The sequence below is a fragment of the Rhinopithecus bieti genome, unplaced genomic scaffold, assembly GCF_001698545.2.
Source record: "Rhinopithecus bieti isolate Rb0 unplaced genomic scaffold, ASM169854v2 scaffold_7308, whole genome shotgun sequence".
In the NCBI taxonomy this organism is placed as follows: domain Eukaryota; kingdom Metazoa; phylum Chordata; class Mammalia; order Primates; family Cercopithecidae; genus Rhinopithecus; species Rhinopithecus bieti.
Genome location: NW_016805423.1, coordinates 814,296 through 833,239, shown reverse-complemented (window position 1 = coordinate 833,239; position 18,944 = coordinate 814,296). Strand labels below are relative to the sequence as shown.

At 40.9% G+C, this 18,944-nt stretch overlaps 1 protein-coding gene across 1 annotated transcript; it reads right to left on the bottom strand.

Moving 5' to 3' along the window:
• Positions 1-1,110: 1,110 nt before the first annotated feature.
• SRPRB (SRP receptor subunit beta) lies at positions 1,111-17,247 on the bottom strand. The gene is made up of 7 exons (XM_017872422.1): positions 16,385-17,247; positions 15,721-15,815; positions 14,595-14,672; positions 11,320-11,402; positions 7,128-7,264; positions 5,579-5,633; positions 1,111-3,029 (listed from the first exon to the last, which is right to left on the bottom strand). The coding sequence occupies exons 1-7, from the start codon at positions 16,536-16,538 to the stop codon at positions 2,816-2,818; spliced, it is 816 nt and encodes a 271-aa protein (XP_017727911.1). The 5' UTR covers positions 16,539-17,247; the 3' UTR covers positions 1,111-2,815.
• Between the last annotated feature and the right edge of the window lie 1,697 nt (positions 17,248-18,944).

Sequence of the window (18,944 nt, the reverse complement as noted above, 5' to 3'; positions counted from 1 at the left end):
CACTGAGACAGAGGCAGTGGGAAGAAGTGACAGACCCCAGGGACTCCCCACCACCAGCAGCTGCTGTTGATTAGGAACCCCCAGTGGACTGTCAGGCACCTGGTAGTGGAGAGGTTACCAAGGCCCAGGCTGGAGAGGAGCCAAAGGAAGAAACAGTGCAGTGCCTAGACCCCTCTGGGTCTGTCCACGTCCATACCCACTGGGAGATTCCATTCCAGAAGTGGACATATTCACCAACAGAGTGCCTGGGGCTCACTCATCACAGCTGCTCCTTCCACGACAGCATCTCACCGCAGCCTTAGCAAGGAACAGGGTCATTTGCATTAGGCAGCTGCTGTCCTAGGAGGTCTCAGTGCCCATACACTTCCATGTTCCTAAGGTGTTTCAAGCTCAAATGTCTCATCTATGTCATACACTCGTGCCTAGTCGGCCCGTCTCCATGACCTGACATCCATCCTTCTACTCTGGCCACACCTGCCCATCTCACAAAATGGGCCTACTTTAGTCAAATGCCTTCAGGGCCACAAGAGGGCACCACCTGAGTGGAGAGAGCACATTTGACCTCCCATCAAAACCCTTCCCAGTTCCCAAGGACTAGTCACTATGACCTCATCCTGGCCCAAAGCCACAGGAACGGAATGCCTGCAGGAGCAAGAAGCAAGGTCAGAGTTCCCATGCCTGCTGACTTGACCCTGTTAGAAAAACTCGCAGGGTGTTGCCCCAAGAGACTTTAAAAACAAAACAGTAAAGGCACATGTGACACTCCAGGCCAGATCATCTCTAGGGGTGCCCAGGAGCCCCATGTGCCTGACAAAAGACTGGTTCAACATGCAGATTGCTGAGGCAATACCAGACTTGCTATTGAATCAAGTTGTCTAAGAGTAGGTCCTCAAATCAGTTTAACAAGCATTGCAGGTAATTCTGACGCCCACTAACATTTGAGACTACTAGTGGTTCTAGATAGAATTTTCCTTTTCTGGAAGACCTTCTTTAGGTCTTGAATCAAACTCAAACTTGTACCCCTTCTTCATTCACTTTTTCTGGTGTGCTGCTTCCTCCAATGAAGTAAAAACCAGAAAAAAGAAGAGGCTGAGAGGGACACATGTCTCTTAACAGAAGCATCAAGCCACTGACTTTTATTCCCATGAGCTCCTCCTGTGATTAGGTAAGCATGTCATTCATTGCTCTTAGCTACTTCCTAAGTTACTACTTGCCTAATAAGGAAAAGGGCAAGAAATAGAGTCCAAAAGACACTAAGAACACTAGCAGCAGCTTTCAAATAAGGACTCGGTCAGGGTCTCACGACTTCTCCATTTCGTGTTTCATTTACATTGTCTTCGTGCTCCAGCAGCAAGGCTGACACATGCTTTGGGGTGGGAGCCTGGAGTATTTATTTCTGCCAGATGGTCTGAGGTGACGTGTACTCCCAGAGCCCAAGTGACCCACCAGAAGGGACATGTGAGACAGCAGGCAGAGGCTGTACATGGACGATCACACTCCCTCAGATGGCATCAGCCCCATGCTTTATCCTTCGACTCCCCCGATCCTCAAGGCCAAGTGGGGTGCCCCTGCTGAATGCTCCAGAGAACTGCGGGCCTCTCCTACCATGGCTCTTAACACACTGTTCCACAACTGGCTTCTCACCTGGACAGAGCCACCCTGCTCTCCTTGTAAGCTTTAGCTGGGCTTGTCCCTGAGTGTGTGAGGTAGGAATAGGAGAGTGTGTTCTTCTGTATGTTGCAATCTTTAGGCTCAGGAAACAAGGAGTTAGGCCAGAATCCTGACATGTGCACTCATCTGTACTCACCATTCCATTCTATTTAATTGCTTTGAGCCAGACAGCCTGTTTTCTTTACCACAAAATATACTAATCATTTTTAAAAGCCTCACGTTTAAGAAGACAGCAAAGAACATCACTTCAAAAGGCAACTTTTTTTTTGGCATCAATGAATATGCACTTCAGAAATTTACAGAGAACTTTTTTCACTTTGTATTTGCTCCACAGCATTCTAGCCAAGAGTACAAAATAGGAGCTCTTCGAGCAGCACATGAAGATGGCCCAGGAGCCTTCAGCCATCCAGAGAAGCAGAGCAGCACCTAAATCTCCATACACTTCCCAGTATAACCACTAAGAACACACTAGACCCTTGGCATTAGGGGATTTATCACGTCCAGTCCTGTTATCTGGGAATGACTCCAAGGGTTTGTGACAAGCTTTTGAAACATAAGTGCTAAGACTGGAGTGTGGACAAGTCACTGAGCTAATGAAGAACAGACCTACTGTCTGCTTGGCTCTGCTATTTTGTACCTGTCTTCATATGTGGGGAAACTTCGTTAACTGTGCCCACAAATCAGAGAAATTCGCAAAGGACTAGACAATGTTTTGCCTGTGAACTTCAGAGGCAACGGAAATCAACTAGCTTCATACATAGGCAGGTTTGTTTCCAGGAGAAAGGGACCAAAGCATAGAAGGAGAAGATGAGAAAACTTTTCAGGTGATGGCCATATCTCATCATATCCTCTCTGTGTGGAGTCTGCTTGTTGTCACAAAAACTTTGACCCTACATCAAGTTAAACCTTAACAAAGGGAAGATACAGGCATCAAATAAAAGGTACTTGTTTGAAAGGCAGCCATAAGGGAGAAATGAACTTAAAAAAAAAAAATTCCAAGCTGGTTTCAACAGTACTTTGTTTCAACAAGGAAATGTTTCTAACCACATTTTGTATCCCTTCCTTATCAACTCCAGACTACCACAGCCCGTTTTCCAAAACTGTGTATCACACACATCCGGGTCTTGTGCTTTGGAGCTGCCTCTCAGGCAATTTTAGCCAGCCATTTCTCCAAGTCCTGGATGTCAGCAGAGCCCGCGTCCCCTCTTCCACCCTTGGCACTGCACTCCAGGAACTCCACTTTGAGGGCCAACTGTGAGAATTCAAACTCTTTGCCTTTCTTCCCCAGCTGAGCAGGGGCAGTGCTGGAACTGTCCAGTGTGCTAGGGGCAGCAGAACGGGTAACTCGTAAGGTGTTGCTGTGGGGCAAAAGGAAACAAATCAGGAGGCAATATTTTTATACAGCAATTAAATCATATTAGTTTCTAAACATTTCAGCACTCATTTAAAACTTAACCATAGAATCGCCAATTATGCTATTAAGATTGTTGAATAATCCTTTGCATTTATAAGTCCCTCTCTTGGACAGAGAGGTGAGGCAGGTTAGTGGGGGAGGGGGTCGGACGTCACAGGGCTAGAGGGCAGGTCAGCAGTGGACCAGGTCACACCAACTTTCTTCCAGCCCAGGGACCCCTCCTAAGAGGATCTCCTGAATGATGCTATTTAAAAATTTATTTTTAAAATACATGCTGTAAGTGTTACAAAGACATAAGTTTCTGAAAGTTAAGTGTGGGTAGATAGGGTATGTATTTTTATCTTGAGTCTATTTGGATATGGAGTTGAGAAATCCACAAACTCCAGATGCTCATATCTAACTAGGGCACAATTACTATTACCCAACCTCTTTAACCACCAAAACTTCCCAATGTAAGTCCCCTTACTGCCACCTGCCGGTCCTAATAAAGGGTACATAAGCAACACTCATTTGCTGGCCTCCCCTTCCCTTTCTGCTATCCAGAAGCAGAGGAATGCATGCTGCCAATCTTCTTTCTTACAAAATAAAGCATTTCTTGTTCTGTAAAGTTGCTTCAAAATTAGTGAAGAATCCACAGGCAAAACTAAGCAATACCTTGTTTAGGAACGAACACACACACACACACACAAACTATAAAAGTATTTTTAAAAAATAATACAAAACTGGATATTGCTAACCTCCTGACGGAAAAGCTTTTGGGGAGAAAAATGGGCCTTCTAGGTATGGTGGTGAGTACATAGATACTCATTTTAATATTTTTTAAGCTTAATGCATGTGACTTTTATATATAAGATCTTTTATAATAAAAAATTTTTAAGGAAAAAAAGTATGTATTCAGCTTTTGCCACAAGGCCATGTAAATATAGTATACCTTGTTATTCAGAGACTATGAAATGCCTCAAAGCTAACAGGACCTAATTCTCATAAATCTGAAATTCAACTAAAATTAGTCAGATTCCTAGTTTTAACTGATGTTAACCTTTACAACTTTTCAACATTTCGTTTCACTGCCTTTTAATAAAGCATTGCCTTCTGTATTGTTTTTCTCTAAGTCTACAGAGTGAAAAGCAAACAGCCTATGGAAAACGTGTTTTAACCAGGGGAAGACTTGGACTGTACTGTTAAAAATAACCAAACACTGATTCACAAATAATATTATGACAGCTTTGGCTTCCCCAAAACAATTCCCAACAATTTCAAGAGAATTTTTAGAAAAACCCAACCATCGAATTGTTCCAATGTCCCTATTAACCTAACGGCAAGCAATAGATACAATCCAAGAGAGTGAGCATCAAGAGCACAGGGCAGGGTGATAAACTCACAGCTCCAGAAGGGAAAGGAACCACTGAAAATGGCATAGGCAGGGCCAGCAGAATTGTTCTGCAAAGAGCCAGAAATTAAATATTTTGTCACATATTTTTCCTCTGTTTTCTACCTGCCCTTTAAAAATGTCGATTTACTCTTGGCTTGCAAGCCCAGGCAGGAGTTTGCCAATGCCCGAAGCTGACTAGATTCTACTAGACTCTAAGCTCCTGAGTACAGGAACACATCTCCTCCTACAGCTGCTCCCGACTGCAGGCTTGGCATCTACTAGATGCACTACAGGTGCTTCTTAAATGAATAAGGGAGTCAGTAAATCATAGTGAGGAGACAAGGTTCTAAAAGTTGAATTTATACAGTTTTTCCTCATCAGATCCTTTTCAAGGCCTTACACAAAAGCAATAAGAAAACATAACTTGCTTTACTATAAATGTTGATCATTTCTTTTAAGCCAGCTTTTGGCTAGCTCTCACAAATTGGCATAACACAGAAGACATGCTAGATGCCTAAAAATTCAAAAGCTCAATTTATAAACTTTGAAACACTCAAAGCAGGATATATAATATTGCCAAGTACTTTAATAATCTATGAAGCTACGATATAGTATCAAAGACTTGCAGGCTTCCTCAGTGTTCTGTTCTTATTCTGTCAATAATAATTTCCACAGTGGCTTTTAAATGTTTTAATTTCTTTTTTCCTGATTCTCAGTTTTTACTTTTTATTATTTACATGCGTCCTTAAATACCACTTTACATGCATTATTGAGTGGTGAACAAACACTTCCACTCACTGAAATAACACCGTTCTCAAGTTGGCATGTAAAATTTTTTAGCTTCTAAAACCTTTCAACTATAAATGATTTAGTAACAATGGTAAAATAAATTGAGTTTATGGTTTCAAAAAAATCTTTCCATGAAATTTTAAAATATAAGCATCCTAGTAAGTTTCTGTGATTCCATTATTTTGTAAATTATTTAACAAATACGTATCACACTAATCTTCAGTCTATAATTGTGATAATCACATACAACCAAACAAAAGAAACATGCATATGCTGCTTACAGTCTAAGTATTAAGATATATAATTAACCAACAGGCCTCTTTCACACTTACAGTTCTTTCTCCAGCTGCTGTTGAATTAACTTTGCTGATTTTGCCATTGCAATATCTGTAAAGAAATAAAGACACTGTTGTAGTTTAAACGAGAATGGGTTTTTTCCCAAGACTTCTTACACAGAAGGAAAATTCCTACTTAAACCAGCAAGTTTCTTTTCTCTTTTTTAAAAAAAAAATACCTTTTTTACTAGTTCCTTCTCTATCAAAGTAAGCTTTATACTTGCACTAGGGGCTTTCCCAAGATAATGCTTATAAACATATTATGCTGGTGACCCTAAAACTGACTTTAGCTTTCACTAAAGTTCTTCACACCTTACAGACCTTTCAATTCAATGCACATATAAGTTTAGTCAGTTTAACAGAAAGAAAATTACCAGTGCTGTGATTGTGAGAAGTGCCTTCACACACCAAAAGACAATGCCCTACCTGTCATTTAAAAGTAAACTTAGCATGTTTCCAGTTGATACTAAGACGATATGTTTAAAGCATTAAGTGTACTAAAGGTAAGAAACAAGCCCTGGTTTGGCACAAAGCCCATGGCAAATAAACAGTAACTCCCCTCCTTATACTCAATCAGAGAAATAAAGAGGTTAGGTAATGATGCTAATAACTGCATTCCCGATAAGGCATTATCAATATTAACTGGTCACTTCTGAGAAATGCCTTGGACTCATCATAGAATCAGAATTTCAGATCTGAAAGAGACCTGAAGAGATCCGCCAGTCTATCTTATTGTACAGGTAACGGAACTGAAGCCCAGTTTTACTGGGGATTACTGGAACGTTTTCAACGGTTATCAGGTTAAAAGAAACAACTTCAGCAAACTCCTCTTGATAAAATGTGCTGCTGACCTGTGGTTTGGCTGGGCGTGGTGGCTCATGCCTGTAATCCCAGCACTTTGGGAGGCCGAGGCAGGCGGATCACAAGGTCAGGAGATCGAGACCATCCTGGCTAACACGGTGAAACCCCATCTCTACTAAAAATACAAAAAATTAGCCAGGCGCAGTTGTGGGTGCCTGTAGTCCCAGCTACTCGGGAGGCTGAGGCAGGAGAATGGCGTGAACCCGGGAGGCGGAGTTTGCAGTGAGCCAAGATCGTGCCACTGCACTCCAACCTGGGTGACAGAGCGAGACTCCGTCTCAAAAAAAAAAAAAAAAAAGGAAAAAAATGTGCTGCACAGTAAACTTGTTAAACTTGTTTGAAAGCAGAGACTCTATCCTTCAAAACTGTGCATCTGATATCACATATTGTCAATCTGATGAACTTAACTTGGTAAGGTAAAATAATTTATAATTGGAAAAAACACTGTATCAAAGAAAAATCAGTTAGCAGTCTCTTGGTTATCATTCCTTGGTCTTCTGGGTAGAAGACTGGTGAAAAGGTAGGAGTAGAAATAAATTTTAAGATTAAAAATCCTTCAATTTATAGTTCTTTATAGCAATTATCTCTCATCCTCAATAATAACAACTGTAAATAATGGAAATAATTCTTAGTAGCAGCAATCCCCAAAAAACTCAATTATTATTGCAAGAAAACATGATGGCACCTTGCTTATTGCAGGCTATTAAGAATGATGGTGTGTTCTTCAGACCCATACTGTCAATGAGGACTTGATACAAAAACTCAGCCACATCTTTCACCTCTCGCTGGAATGCTGCACTATCCACAACAAACACAATAGCCCTGGTGGGAGAAAAAAAGAAAAACTAGCACGTGAACATGTAACAGGACATCATTATCTTGAAAAACTATCCTGAATTTCTTCAAAGTCAATCTTGGTGATTAACACTCAGCAGACACACATGCAGGTCTGTGCATATGTTATCATACAACACAAATCCTCATTTAACAAGAACTATTGAGTGCTACTGTGTATCAATGACTGAAGCTGAAAAAAGACAGTAAGAAATGATGCCTGTCCTCCAAGACACATCATCATATAGAGAACCGTATGAAAAATGCCAAGACAGAATTATGCATACGTGTAATAGGAATAAAGAGAAAGATCATTTAAATGAGACCAGGTCAAAGGTAACTTGAAGGAGAATGTAACAGTTGAGTTGAATCTTAGACCAAAAATTGGGACACAGACTGTCTGGAAAGTACAGGTTGAGTATCCCCAATCCAAAAATCCAAAATCTAAAATCTAAAACATTTCTGGTTCCAAGCATTATGGATAAGGGATACTCAGCCTACAGTATGTTCAAGGCACAAATACATGAAACAAATTCCCTGGGGAAGTCAAGGTAAGCTGGTACACGGGGAGATGGAGAAATGAAGGAGAACCAAGTCAGACAGCGAAGAGGGACACAATGACCTGTGGAGCTCATGCTTTTCTGTCTTATGAAGAATACTGGTGCATAAATGGAAGACAAAGCAATCTCAGAGGGCACTTGAACTAGAAGCACAGTGACCAGGTAGGGTGTCACTGAACGCAGCCACAGTGGGACTCCTCATGTGACAGAGAAAAAGAAATATCAAAGCTAAAGTGCAGCAGCCCAGGGAAACGGTAGACAACAGGTCTTAGGCGCTGGGTGTCGCGCCTCACGCCTGTAATCTCAGCACTTGGGGGGCTGAGATGGGCAGATCACTTGAGGTCAGGAGTTCGATACGAGTCTGGGCAACAAGATGAAACCCAATCTCTACTAAAAATATAACAATTAGCCAGATATGGTGGCGGGAGCCTGTAATCCCAGCTACTTGAGAGGCTGAGGCAGATAAGTTGCTTGAACCCAGAAGGCAAAGGTTGCAGTGAACTGAGATCACGCCACTACACTCCAGCCTGGGCGACAAAGCGAGACTCCATCTCAAAAAAAAAACAAAATACAAGCCTTATGGGCAAGGGTTTGAATGCCCAGGTGGAGATAAGAGACATGCAATGGCCAACATGCAGCTAGGGAGCTAGAACCGAACGCCCTGCACAAAGCCTACAACTTGAAATAGTCTCAGGGAGGTCGGGGCTTGCAAAAAAAGTTCCCTTAGAAACACCAGGCGTCCACTGCCTCACACAGATATAGGGTATGAATTTATACTCTCCAGGTATAAGACCCCCAAGGGGAAAAGTTTACATAAAAATTGGGCCAGACTTATTGAAGCCCTATGGCCCCAACAGAAGGAATTATAAACTGCTTATGGAGCAAGGCTTTCATATCCTACAGGATTAAAGAAGACCAACCACAGTATCAGCGATGTGTCACTCTTGAAGAAAGGTTCTGGATCAAAAATTACACGGCACAGAAGAAAATAATCATGAGGGAGAATAACTGGCACCCCAAAGAGAATAATCAGCACCCCAAAACTAGGATAATAAAGCTATCTATCTATAAAGTAAATGTTTAAAATTATTTAAGAAAATACTACAAACTACAATAAAAAATAGAATAATATAAAAAGAAACAGGCTGGTTTGAAAAGGTAAGTATTTTAGACAAATACAGCAAATGATATTAATAAATCAATGGAAAAGTTAAGCAGAGATTATGCTCAGCTGAAAAGAATGTAATAAACTAGAAAACAAATCTGAGGGAATCTTACAATATGCGAGGTAGAAAGATTTGTAAGATATGATAGAGAGGAAATAAGAAAGGCAGAATAATAAGGTTCAATAACATTCATAAGAATTCCAGGGTGTGAGAAATGATAATGGGGGAAACAGCACTACCTGGAGAAACAATGGTGAGAATTTTCCAAAACTGAGGAGAATCTTTGGTCTGGAACAGCACACCCGAATTCCAAGAATGATAAAGCTAAATCCATCCTTAAGCAGAAGAAAATCTATCCCTGGATAGGTCAAATCAGGCAGACTTACTACAGTGAGATGACAATTAACTGACTGGCAACAGCATTCTCATCTGCAACAGATGAATGATGTCAGGAGTGATGCGGCTGCCACCCAGGACTCTGCACTCAGCTAAAACAGCCATTCCGAAATGCGGGTCAAATAGAGTTACAAATGAACAAAGACTGAAAACATTTGACTACTCATCACCCTCTCTGGAAACACTTCTAAAAGATATACTCAGTGAGAGAAAACTGAATCTAAAGGGAAGAAGTAAAATTCAAGAAGCAATGGGGAGCAAAAGACCATAAACATCCTGGTAATTCTTATCACTGAATGTAAGAGAAAAAAAAAGTATGGTTGGGGGTTAAAAAGGAGCATAAATAAAAGGAAGATGTGAGAAAGATCAAAGTTCAAGTGTTTAAGGTTCAGGAAAAGGAAACTGCTATTATTGGTTTCAGACAATCAAATAAGCAGTGTTTAAAAAGTGGGGGAGGGAACCACGATAAGAACAGCAATAGCATATGTTCAAATCAGGAGAGGGTAAATAGCCACTAGGGAAACTTGGCAAAGCAAGACAGTAGAATTTTAAAAAGTCACATACCAATATAGTAAATGTCTTTTCAACTTGCATGTATCATTATTATAATGTATTTGAACTAAGTTTTATCTTCATATTTTGCATGTTTTATTTACCCAAAATACATGAATCACGGAGTAGTTATACTGCAAATCATAAAATATTTAGAACTGGCAATAGAAAAGAAAAAAAATTAATTAGAAATAAAACCCAATTATGGCAAAATTTACCAGTTCTAGATTTGTCTCAATTGTCCAAGGAATAAAATCACATTCTTATCTATGACAAATTGTTCATCACCCCATCTTGTGGGCAAAGATGCAACAATGAAATTTCAGTCTAGACATCTTCAATAAAAGGCAAAGAATCAACTACTTCCTTCCATCAAAACTAAAATGTTGTCAATTAAAAGACATTATTTCAGGGACCGCTAAGACAAAATACTGCCAATTAAACTATGACACCATCAACTGTAAGATATATTCCAAATTCAGAGATAATAAAATGTGTCTTCAAATCAGCGAAATGTGGCATACTGATTTTCCTCTTCAGTTCTTATTAATGTTAGAGACCAAAAAAGAAGCATCTGAAACTGCAGCATAAGACTTTTAGGGAAGAACTTAAGAATCAGTAACACCAGGGCACACACTAAAAGAAATATGGAAATACTGTTCTGTACTTCTTGAAACATCAATTTTAGGTAATTTGAGAATATATATGGGCTGGGCGCGGTGGTTCACGCCTGTAATCCCGACACTTTGGGAGGCCGAGGCCAGTGAAGTTCGAGACCAGCCTGGCCAGCATGGTGAAACCCCATCTCTACTAAAAATATAAAAAATCAGCAGGGTGTGGTGGCGTGTGCCTGTAATCCCAGCTACTCAGTAGGCTGAGGCAGGAGAATCGCTTGAACCCAGGAGGTGGAAGTTGCAGTGAGCCAAGATCACGCCACTGCACTTCAGCCAGGGCGACAGAATGAGACTCCGTTTCAAAAAAAAACAAAAACTATATATATAAATGATGCTGGCATTTAATAACTTCTAGGATTCAGCCCAGCTTTAAAACTCTTTTTTCAGATTTTAATAGTCATATACATTATTAAATTCATCTTCAGAATAAATGCAAACATTTAGTAACAATGACAAGAAGGGTTAACATTTCCTCAACACTAAAAAACACTTTTTAAGCATTTTAATCCCATAAAATCCTCAAAATCCAGGTGAAGGTGGACTTGCAAGCCAGAACTGACTGACCCCAAGGTCACCTCAAGGCCTACCAAAGGATACCAAGCTGCCTCCCAAACACCACCAGGGCAAATCACATGAGTGGCTTTGATAAACAGATACAGACCTAGGCAAGCCCACTTCACTTCTTTCCTTCTTACCTGGCTGAAGACTTAAACCGCTCTAAGAACTGAAGCCTCAAACTCTCATGGCCAGGGAGGTCAATCAAGGTCAGACTATTGCCCTAGGGATGGCAGCAATAACATTAATGTTTCAGTAGAGTTCCACGTTCACAGTATAAACCTTTAGTATCATATTTTGGCTACCAAACTGGTACCTAATCAATTAATCAAACAAATGTTCACAGAGCATCTTCTACTCATAAAACACTAGTCAGCGTTCTGGGGATGTAACAGTGGCCAAAGACACAGTTCCTGATCTAGCAAAATTTATGAGAAAGGTGAACGTAAAGTAAAATTACACATAAATATAAAATGGGAACATTGATAAATGTTCTGAGGGTACAGGAGAAGCCTGTCTGGGGGTGTCAGGGAAGCATGATCTACCTGAGTCAGCTTGGGAGATAAACCAGTGTGAGTACAGCAAAGTAGGAGTACAGTATGAGTATAAGCAAAAATGTGAAAACAGTAACAAATACTCATAAACTAATAATGTAATATAAGAACTTACAATTTTTCATAGAGCTTATTACTGCTACTGGGATCTCCAATCTTTATAACAAAAGTACACTTTTATCATTTCCACGCTTAATCTAATTTTTAAAATATTTATCTTCCAGACACATTATTTATTTGTTCCAACTCCGTCAGTATTTGTGTCAATTCTGGGGCCCCTATTGAGCAAATCTATGATGCACCCTAGTAAGTTCTATTCACCATTCCAGGCCACCATTCTTGAATATAAGGTCAAGGCCTGGAATGGGAATAGAGCTTATATTCAGTGCAAATGTGGCTGTGCTTAACAATAAGACTCTCAGATATGGCCTGGTACATGCGGCAGACCCACTAATCATTTCTCAGCTGTTCTACGTTTTCCACAGCCAACCATACCCACAGTTCAGAAGCAGACAATCTGTACAGGTTTAACACAATTCCAGCTGGGTTTATTATGACCTTACCTTTCACATAGCCTGTGCATTTCTTTATAGACAAATATAAATGTTTTTTATTAGTCCCTCTTTTTTTTTAAAGTACTGTTAAGAGTCTGGAGACCCCAGGTTGGAACTTATTGCTCCATTTCAAAAGCAGCACACCACATACCCTAAGCAATTCGGAAGATACATTACTAGGTACATTATTGTCTAAAGAGATGAGATCGAAAACGTAAGGGGGTAGGAGAAAGAGTGAAGAAGGAAGGGAAAAATGCTCTAAATATTCAGTAGAAATACAGATAGAATAGAAATATAGAATAACAGAAGCCACATATGTAATTCTAAATATTCCAGTAACCATAATAAAAAAGTAAAAAGAAATTGGCAAAATTAATTTTACTAGTTATTTAATCTAATATATCCAAAATATTATCTTTTAACATGTAATGAAAAAAAGAAAGTATTAATGATACTTTACATTCTTTTTTTCCATACTAAGTCTTCAAGATCTGGTGTGTACTTCACATTTACAGCATGCCTCAATTTGGACTAGTCCTAGTTTAGATGCTCAACAGTCACATGTGGCCAGTGGCTACATATTAGAAGGTACAGATCTAAAACATATCCTGGAATATCCTATGTTAAAAATCTAGTGCAGGTACCAGATGACCTTCCAAACCTGGAATTTCAAAATCTGAATCCTTGGGAGTTTAAAAAGGTCTGGGCCACAAAGAGTGTCATCACTGAAAAATATATATATCTCTCTCTAAGATATTTACAAATACGTCCCTTTATCTTTCTTTACAATCTTTAATTCTGGAGGCCTGAGAAAGGGGAAAGAAGACAGAAGAAGAAAAGGTCTCAAATCACAATTCTAATTCATCCATCTAACCATCCACCCACACCCTCCAACCAGCCCTCACTCCACTCACTCACCAAAACTTATTACATGGCTAGGCGCAGTGACTCACGCCTGTAATCCCAGCACTTTGGGAGGCCAAGGTGGGCAGATCACTTGAGGTCAGGAGTTCAAGACCAGCCTGGCCAACATGGTGAAACCCCATCTCTACTAAAAATACAAAAATTAGCCAGGCATGATGGTGGGCACCTATAATCCCAGCTACTCAGGAGGCTGAGGCAGGAGAATCGCTTCAACTCCGAAGGCAGAGGTTGCAGTAAGCTAAGATCACACCACTGCACTCCAGCCTGGGCAACACAGTGAGACTGTTTCTCAAAAACAAGCAAATAAACAAACTTATTATGTATTACAATTCGTCTGGTCTCCTCTATCGCCCAGGCTGGAGCGCAGTGGCACAATCTTGGTTCACTGCAACCTTCACCTCCCGGGTTCAAGTGATTCTCATGCCTCTGCCTCCCGAGTAGCTGGGATTACAGGTGCCCGCCACCATACCAGGCTAATTTTTGCATTTTTAGTAGAGACGGGATTTAATCATGTTGGCCAGGCTGGTCTTGAACTCCTGACCTCAAATGATCTGCCTGCTTCGGCCTCCCAAAGTGCTGGGATTACAGGCATGAGTCACCAAGCCAGGACCCATGATTCCTTATATTTGAAATATACGCATATATACTCTGCAAGATATCCATTGCAGCACTGCTTGTAAAAACAAAGGTTCTAATAACAAAACTAAATGTCTATTAACACGGTCCTGATTAAGTAAGAATTTAATTGTGTGGTATAGCAACAGAGTGGAGTACTATGCAGCTCATAAACCAACCAGGTGGTACTACGTATACAAATATAGGAGAATAAGAAAAGCCCAAGTCATATCAGCTGTATGAAAAAAAATAATGGGCAGAACAGTATTTAAAAAGAAAAAACAATAAAGGATATACAGACATGTTTATATATGCAGAGAACATCTGGAAGGCTACACACACAAAAAAGTAAGTTACTGCTTCTAAGGAGAAGACTGGGTAGTGGGGAACAGAAAGGAAAAATTACTTTTCACCAAATATCCTTTCTAACCTTTTGAATTTTTATACCACGTGCATGTATTACCTATTCAAAACATAAAAGGTTTAATGCCCACTCTTAAGAACTCACTGTAAAGTTGGAAAGAAGACACAGAAACAAAAAGTAAGAATAAAATGTGATATAACATTACTGTACATTAAGGTACAACAATGCAGAGGAGGGCATGATTAAATCTACTGTACAGATTGTCAAGAGCAGAATTTGTCACAAAGAATATGTTTCTCCATAAAAATAAGCTACAAATGGTACTTATATCCTCAGATGAACTCATCCTGACATACCACAGTAAAGTAAGGCTGTGAGACTCCAAAACTCCACAAACATCTTACCCTGTTATTGTTGACTCTGTATACAGCAGAGCTGTCAGTAATGGAAGTCTGAGTGTCTCTATAAAGGCCTGTTAACAACTGTAAAAAAAACAAGATGGGAGATAGTCAACATTTTAATAGCAAACCGAAATTGAGTTATATTATTCTAAGTCTCCCAGGTGTAAGGTTAAGTAAATGAATGCTGCTTGCAATAGGTGAAAAAGACCATATTAGTATTTTTTACCTGTAGAAAAAAAATCTAATTAATTGCAAATTTTACTCCTTAATGGAATAAAAACATTATTCTCAAAAGACAGTTAGTGGCCAAATTTCCCAATCTTCTGTAAAGATTTTTAACCATCAAAAATGATTTGAAGCCTGGGCAATGTGGCAAAATCTCATCTCTACAAAAAATATAAAAAATTAGACGGGCTTAGTGTCGCACGCCTGTAGTCCCAGCTACTTGGAGGCTGAGGTGGGAGAATCATCTGAGTCCCAGAAGTCAAGGCTGCAATGAGCAGAGATCTCGCCACTGTACTCCAGCCTGGGCATTGCAGCCAGACCCTGTCTCAAAAAAAAAAAAAAAAAAAAAAAAGGTTTGAGCTATTTCTTGAATGGAAGAGAAATAATTTATACTCTCAGAAAGAAAAGTTAAAAAGCAGAAAACCTCTCCTATTCACCATGTTAAAACACACTGTTAAAAATACTAAATGTATTAAAATAAATATTAGTAAAAAGAAGCTAACTAGCCCACTATGTCAAAGAAGGATCATCCTGTGAAAAAGTGTCTTTGATAAACTCTCATAAGAATTTGTTAACCAAGGAATGATAAACTGTAGACCACTGGCTTCTGTGCCTTCTGCTGTTCTGGAATGAAACTAATTAAATAAAACCCTTAAATGTGATAAGACTAAATATCAGCATCAGGCAAGGGCAAAAAAAAAAAAAGAGGAAAAATGATCAATATTTCTCAATTATGGGTTTCTAAGAGTCTTTCTGTTCTCCCAAGTAAGTCAAGTAAATTTGGTAACTCTCAAATTTACCAGCATCAGCTTCTTTTACAAAATAAACCATGAGATGACAGGAATACTGGGATGCTATACAATTTTCTATTAAGCTTAACAGGGGTGTAAATGAAATCATTTACCCTGACAAAGAGCAACGTTTTCCCGGAGTCACAAAGGCCAACAAGAAGAACAGCTCTCTGACTGCTCCTTCTGCTCCGGATTAACTTCCAGAAGACTGTGGAATAGACACAGAAAAACAACAAATTACGCCTTGGCAATCAGTTTAAGTGCATGGCTGGGGTGGGGAAATTCACAGAAGTCTGTGATGAAACACCTCATTCACCTGGAACTGACTTTTATCATAATGGTTACTATTGCTGTTGTTAGGGGCCCACTGAGAGCCGGGCAGTGTCAACGGTCAACTTTTCTTTGCACTCCTTACTCGGACTGCGGACTCAAGTGTTATCTCACTACCTTGGTATCCCAGCGCTCGCACGCAAACACCGGAGGCTGAAAGTTGGTGTCAAGACCCTGAATCCTTGCAGTGAGAACAGCGGAAGGCGGGGAACAGCGCGCTCAAGCATAACAGGGAAGGTGACGAAGAGCAATCCGCGCCCCAAAGACCAGGACATAACTCCGGGGGTCGCCCGGGATCTCCCTTAACGCCCCGCTGCTGCCGCTGCTTCAGGCGAGAGGGTGGGGTGTAGAATGGGTGGGTCTCACCCTCCTGATGCCCTCAAGGCGCCCTCTCAGCCCGGACCTCTGTCCGCCCCGAACCCGCCATAACCACCGGCCGCCTTTTACCTAGCGTCAGCAGCACCGCAAGAACCGCCACCACTACTGACAACAGCGTTGGATCCGTTTGCTGCAGCTCCTGCCGCAAGGAGTCTAGGTAGGGCTGGAAGGTGCCCCCAGCACCGCCGCCATCTGCCACCCGGCGCAAGTTGGCGGAAGCCATGGATGAGACGCGTGGTCTCTGGTACCGCAAAAGCGACGTGGCCCTGCACTCTGCGCAGGCGCAGGGGGCAGAGCCTCACGCGAATGGTGATTCCTAAGCCTTAGTCTCTCCCTCAGCCGCGGCGATCCCCAAGTGCCTGATGGGAGTTGTAGTTCTCTGGTACCTGGTCCTCCTCCAGAACGATAGGTACAGACAGGTTATTGGTCGAGGGACACACACATCTTTTAAGATACGAGTCAGTCGTCGTCACGTACGTTATGGCTGTTGAAAGAATGATGAAATCAATAAAATGAATGAATGGCTCCCGAAACTACCACTGAGGATTTCCCAACCGTCGCTAAGTGACGTGAGACTTGTGAAGAACTCAAGCATCCTACAAACATTTAATCTGAATTTAATGCGGCAAGGGATGTGCCAGATGGATGCACGGAGCGATGCGGGAGTACATAATGGGACGCAGAGTCCATCATGAGTTCAGAGAAAAGCTTCTGGAAATTCGAACTGAGTCCTGAAGAATGAGTTAGCATCTGCGAGTGATTAAAGGAAAAAGAGGTGCTGTGCAGAAGAAAATGAGTATAAGAAATGATGTGCATGGGAAAGCTAACTAATTCAGTGCCCCTACAGTGTAAATCTAGGGCTGCAAACTCAAATGTCTGCATTAAAGGAAGCAACTAGGAAAATCAACGCCCAGGAGAGCTGGGGCTGTTGAAAACTGCAGAGGTTATTTCTGCTGAAAGTGGAGCCGACCCTATTCAGCCAGGTAGGTGTTGTGGGACCTGGGTGGCCAGTTCTTCCAGTTTTCAAGAGAAGCAATAAAGGCAGATTTTTATAGGAAGTTTTCCACTTTGGAAATTTTGGTAGGTAATTGAAAGCATTCAAAAACTTGTGGCCCAAATAAAACACCAAAAGTGGCCAACCTCGAGGGTCCCAGTTCATAGTCTCTGTCATTAAACAAGTGTCATTGTTTTAAAATGCACACATGATTTAATTTAATTGTATGACTGAGTAGAGGCATGAAGATGTCAGTGTCACTGAAAGACTAAAAAAAGTTACTACAGTTCCACATTGCCACTGAAAAAGTTGTCAGAATCAAAATGGAGTCACTTTATTTATTTATTTTTTTAAATCAGAAAAACAGAGCTGGTGAAAGGCCATGGAGGGAGGGTTCTCATGCACCAATGCCTGATGACAAAAACCGTCACAAAAGACTGCAAAAACCACAACCTTGCACAAAGGCCATCACAGCCTTACACACAAAACATATGTCTGAGGACAGCTACCCAGCAACTGCCTGTCCAGCCTACTACTGATGCCATCCTTGCTGTTTGATCCTTGTAGCCGAGGATAATTATCTCAAAACAGTTATGGAATCTGACTCATTTTTTCTTTAAAATCTTTGTCTTCCTTTACACCTCCCTGAATGTGCACATAGTTGAAATGGCATATGTATTCCCATTGCAATGCCTATTCGTGAATAAATATTATTTTCTTTTAGAGCCTCCCTCTCTGCTTGTTATTTAGCTTGATAACACTCAGGGCCACACAAAACCTCAATGTGCACAGGGACAAGGAAAAAGAGAGGAACTGGCGTTGGACCTGGTGACTCACAGCTATTAATCCCAGCACTTTGGGAGGCCAAGGCAGGAGGATTGCTTGAGGCCAAGAATTCAAGACCAGCCTGGTCAACCTAGTGAGACCCTGTCTCTGCAAAAAAAACCATTTTTTTAATTAAAAATTAATTAACCAGGTATGGTGGCATATGCCTGCAGTCCCAGCTACTTGGGAGACTGAGGCAGGAGCACTTGAGCTCAGGAATTCCAGGTTACCATGAGCTGTGATCACATGCCACTACACTCCAGCCTGGGCAACAGAGCTAGACCCTGCCTCCAAAAAAGAAAAAAAGAGAGGAACTGGGACTCTGCCTTGATTACTAATGTGTCAGCAAGTAGCTAGAGAGAGACATTTTTGATTGGGCAAGAAGTGAAACACGGATGTTAAGGGTTGTGTTAGGAAGCTTTGTAATATGATTTAGGCACACCCTCAAAAGCCAGGCCACAGGGGAAATGTAAACAATGTTGGCTGTTAGTTTGGCCTGGTGATGAATTGATGTCAAATCATCAATTATAAAATCTATAAAAATTGATTACAGCAGTCATTTAAGTAGGAGTGACAGGAGATGAAGCTAGAAAGATTGGCAGGAATCAGACCAGAAGGGATTTTGTGTGCTATGTTGAGGATCTTAGAGTTTATCCAGAATGCAGTAAGAAGTGTCATTTGAGGTGACATAGATAATTGGCAGATCTATGGAGAACTAACACTTGAGAGAAAAAAAAAAAAAACTTCAGGGAGAGAGACCAGCTGAGAGCATTTAGGTAAAAGATGCAGTATTTAGGCAAAGGATGCTCA

Bases quoted from the DNA above. Each gene is read 5' to 3' on its own strand.
- SRPRB (XM_017872422.1), bottom strand. From the start codon at position 16,538: ATGGCTTCCGCCAACTTGCGCCGGGTGGCAGATGGCGGCGGTGCTGGG. The intron at 11,403-14,594 runs GTAAGATGTTTG...TGCCATCCCTAG, and splicing joins ACAGAGTCAACAATAACAGG to GGCAATAGTCTGACCTTGAT. The intron at 3,030-5,578 runs GTAAGTGTGAAA...TTTGCCCCACAG, and splicing joins CAGCAGCTGGAGAAAGAACT to CAACACCTTACGAGTTACCC.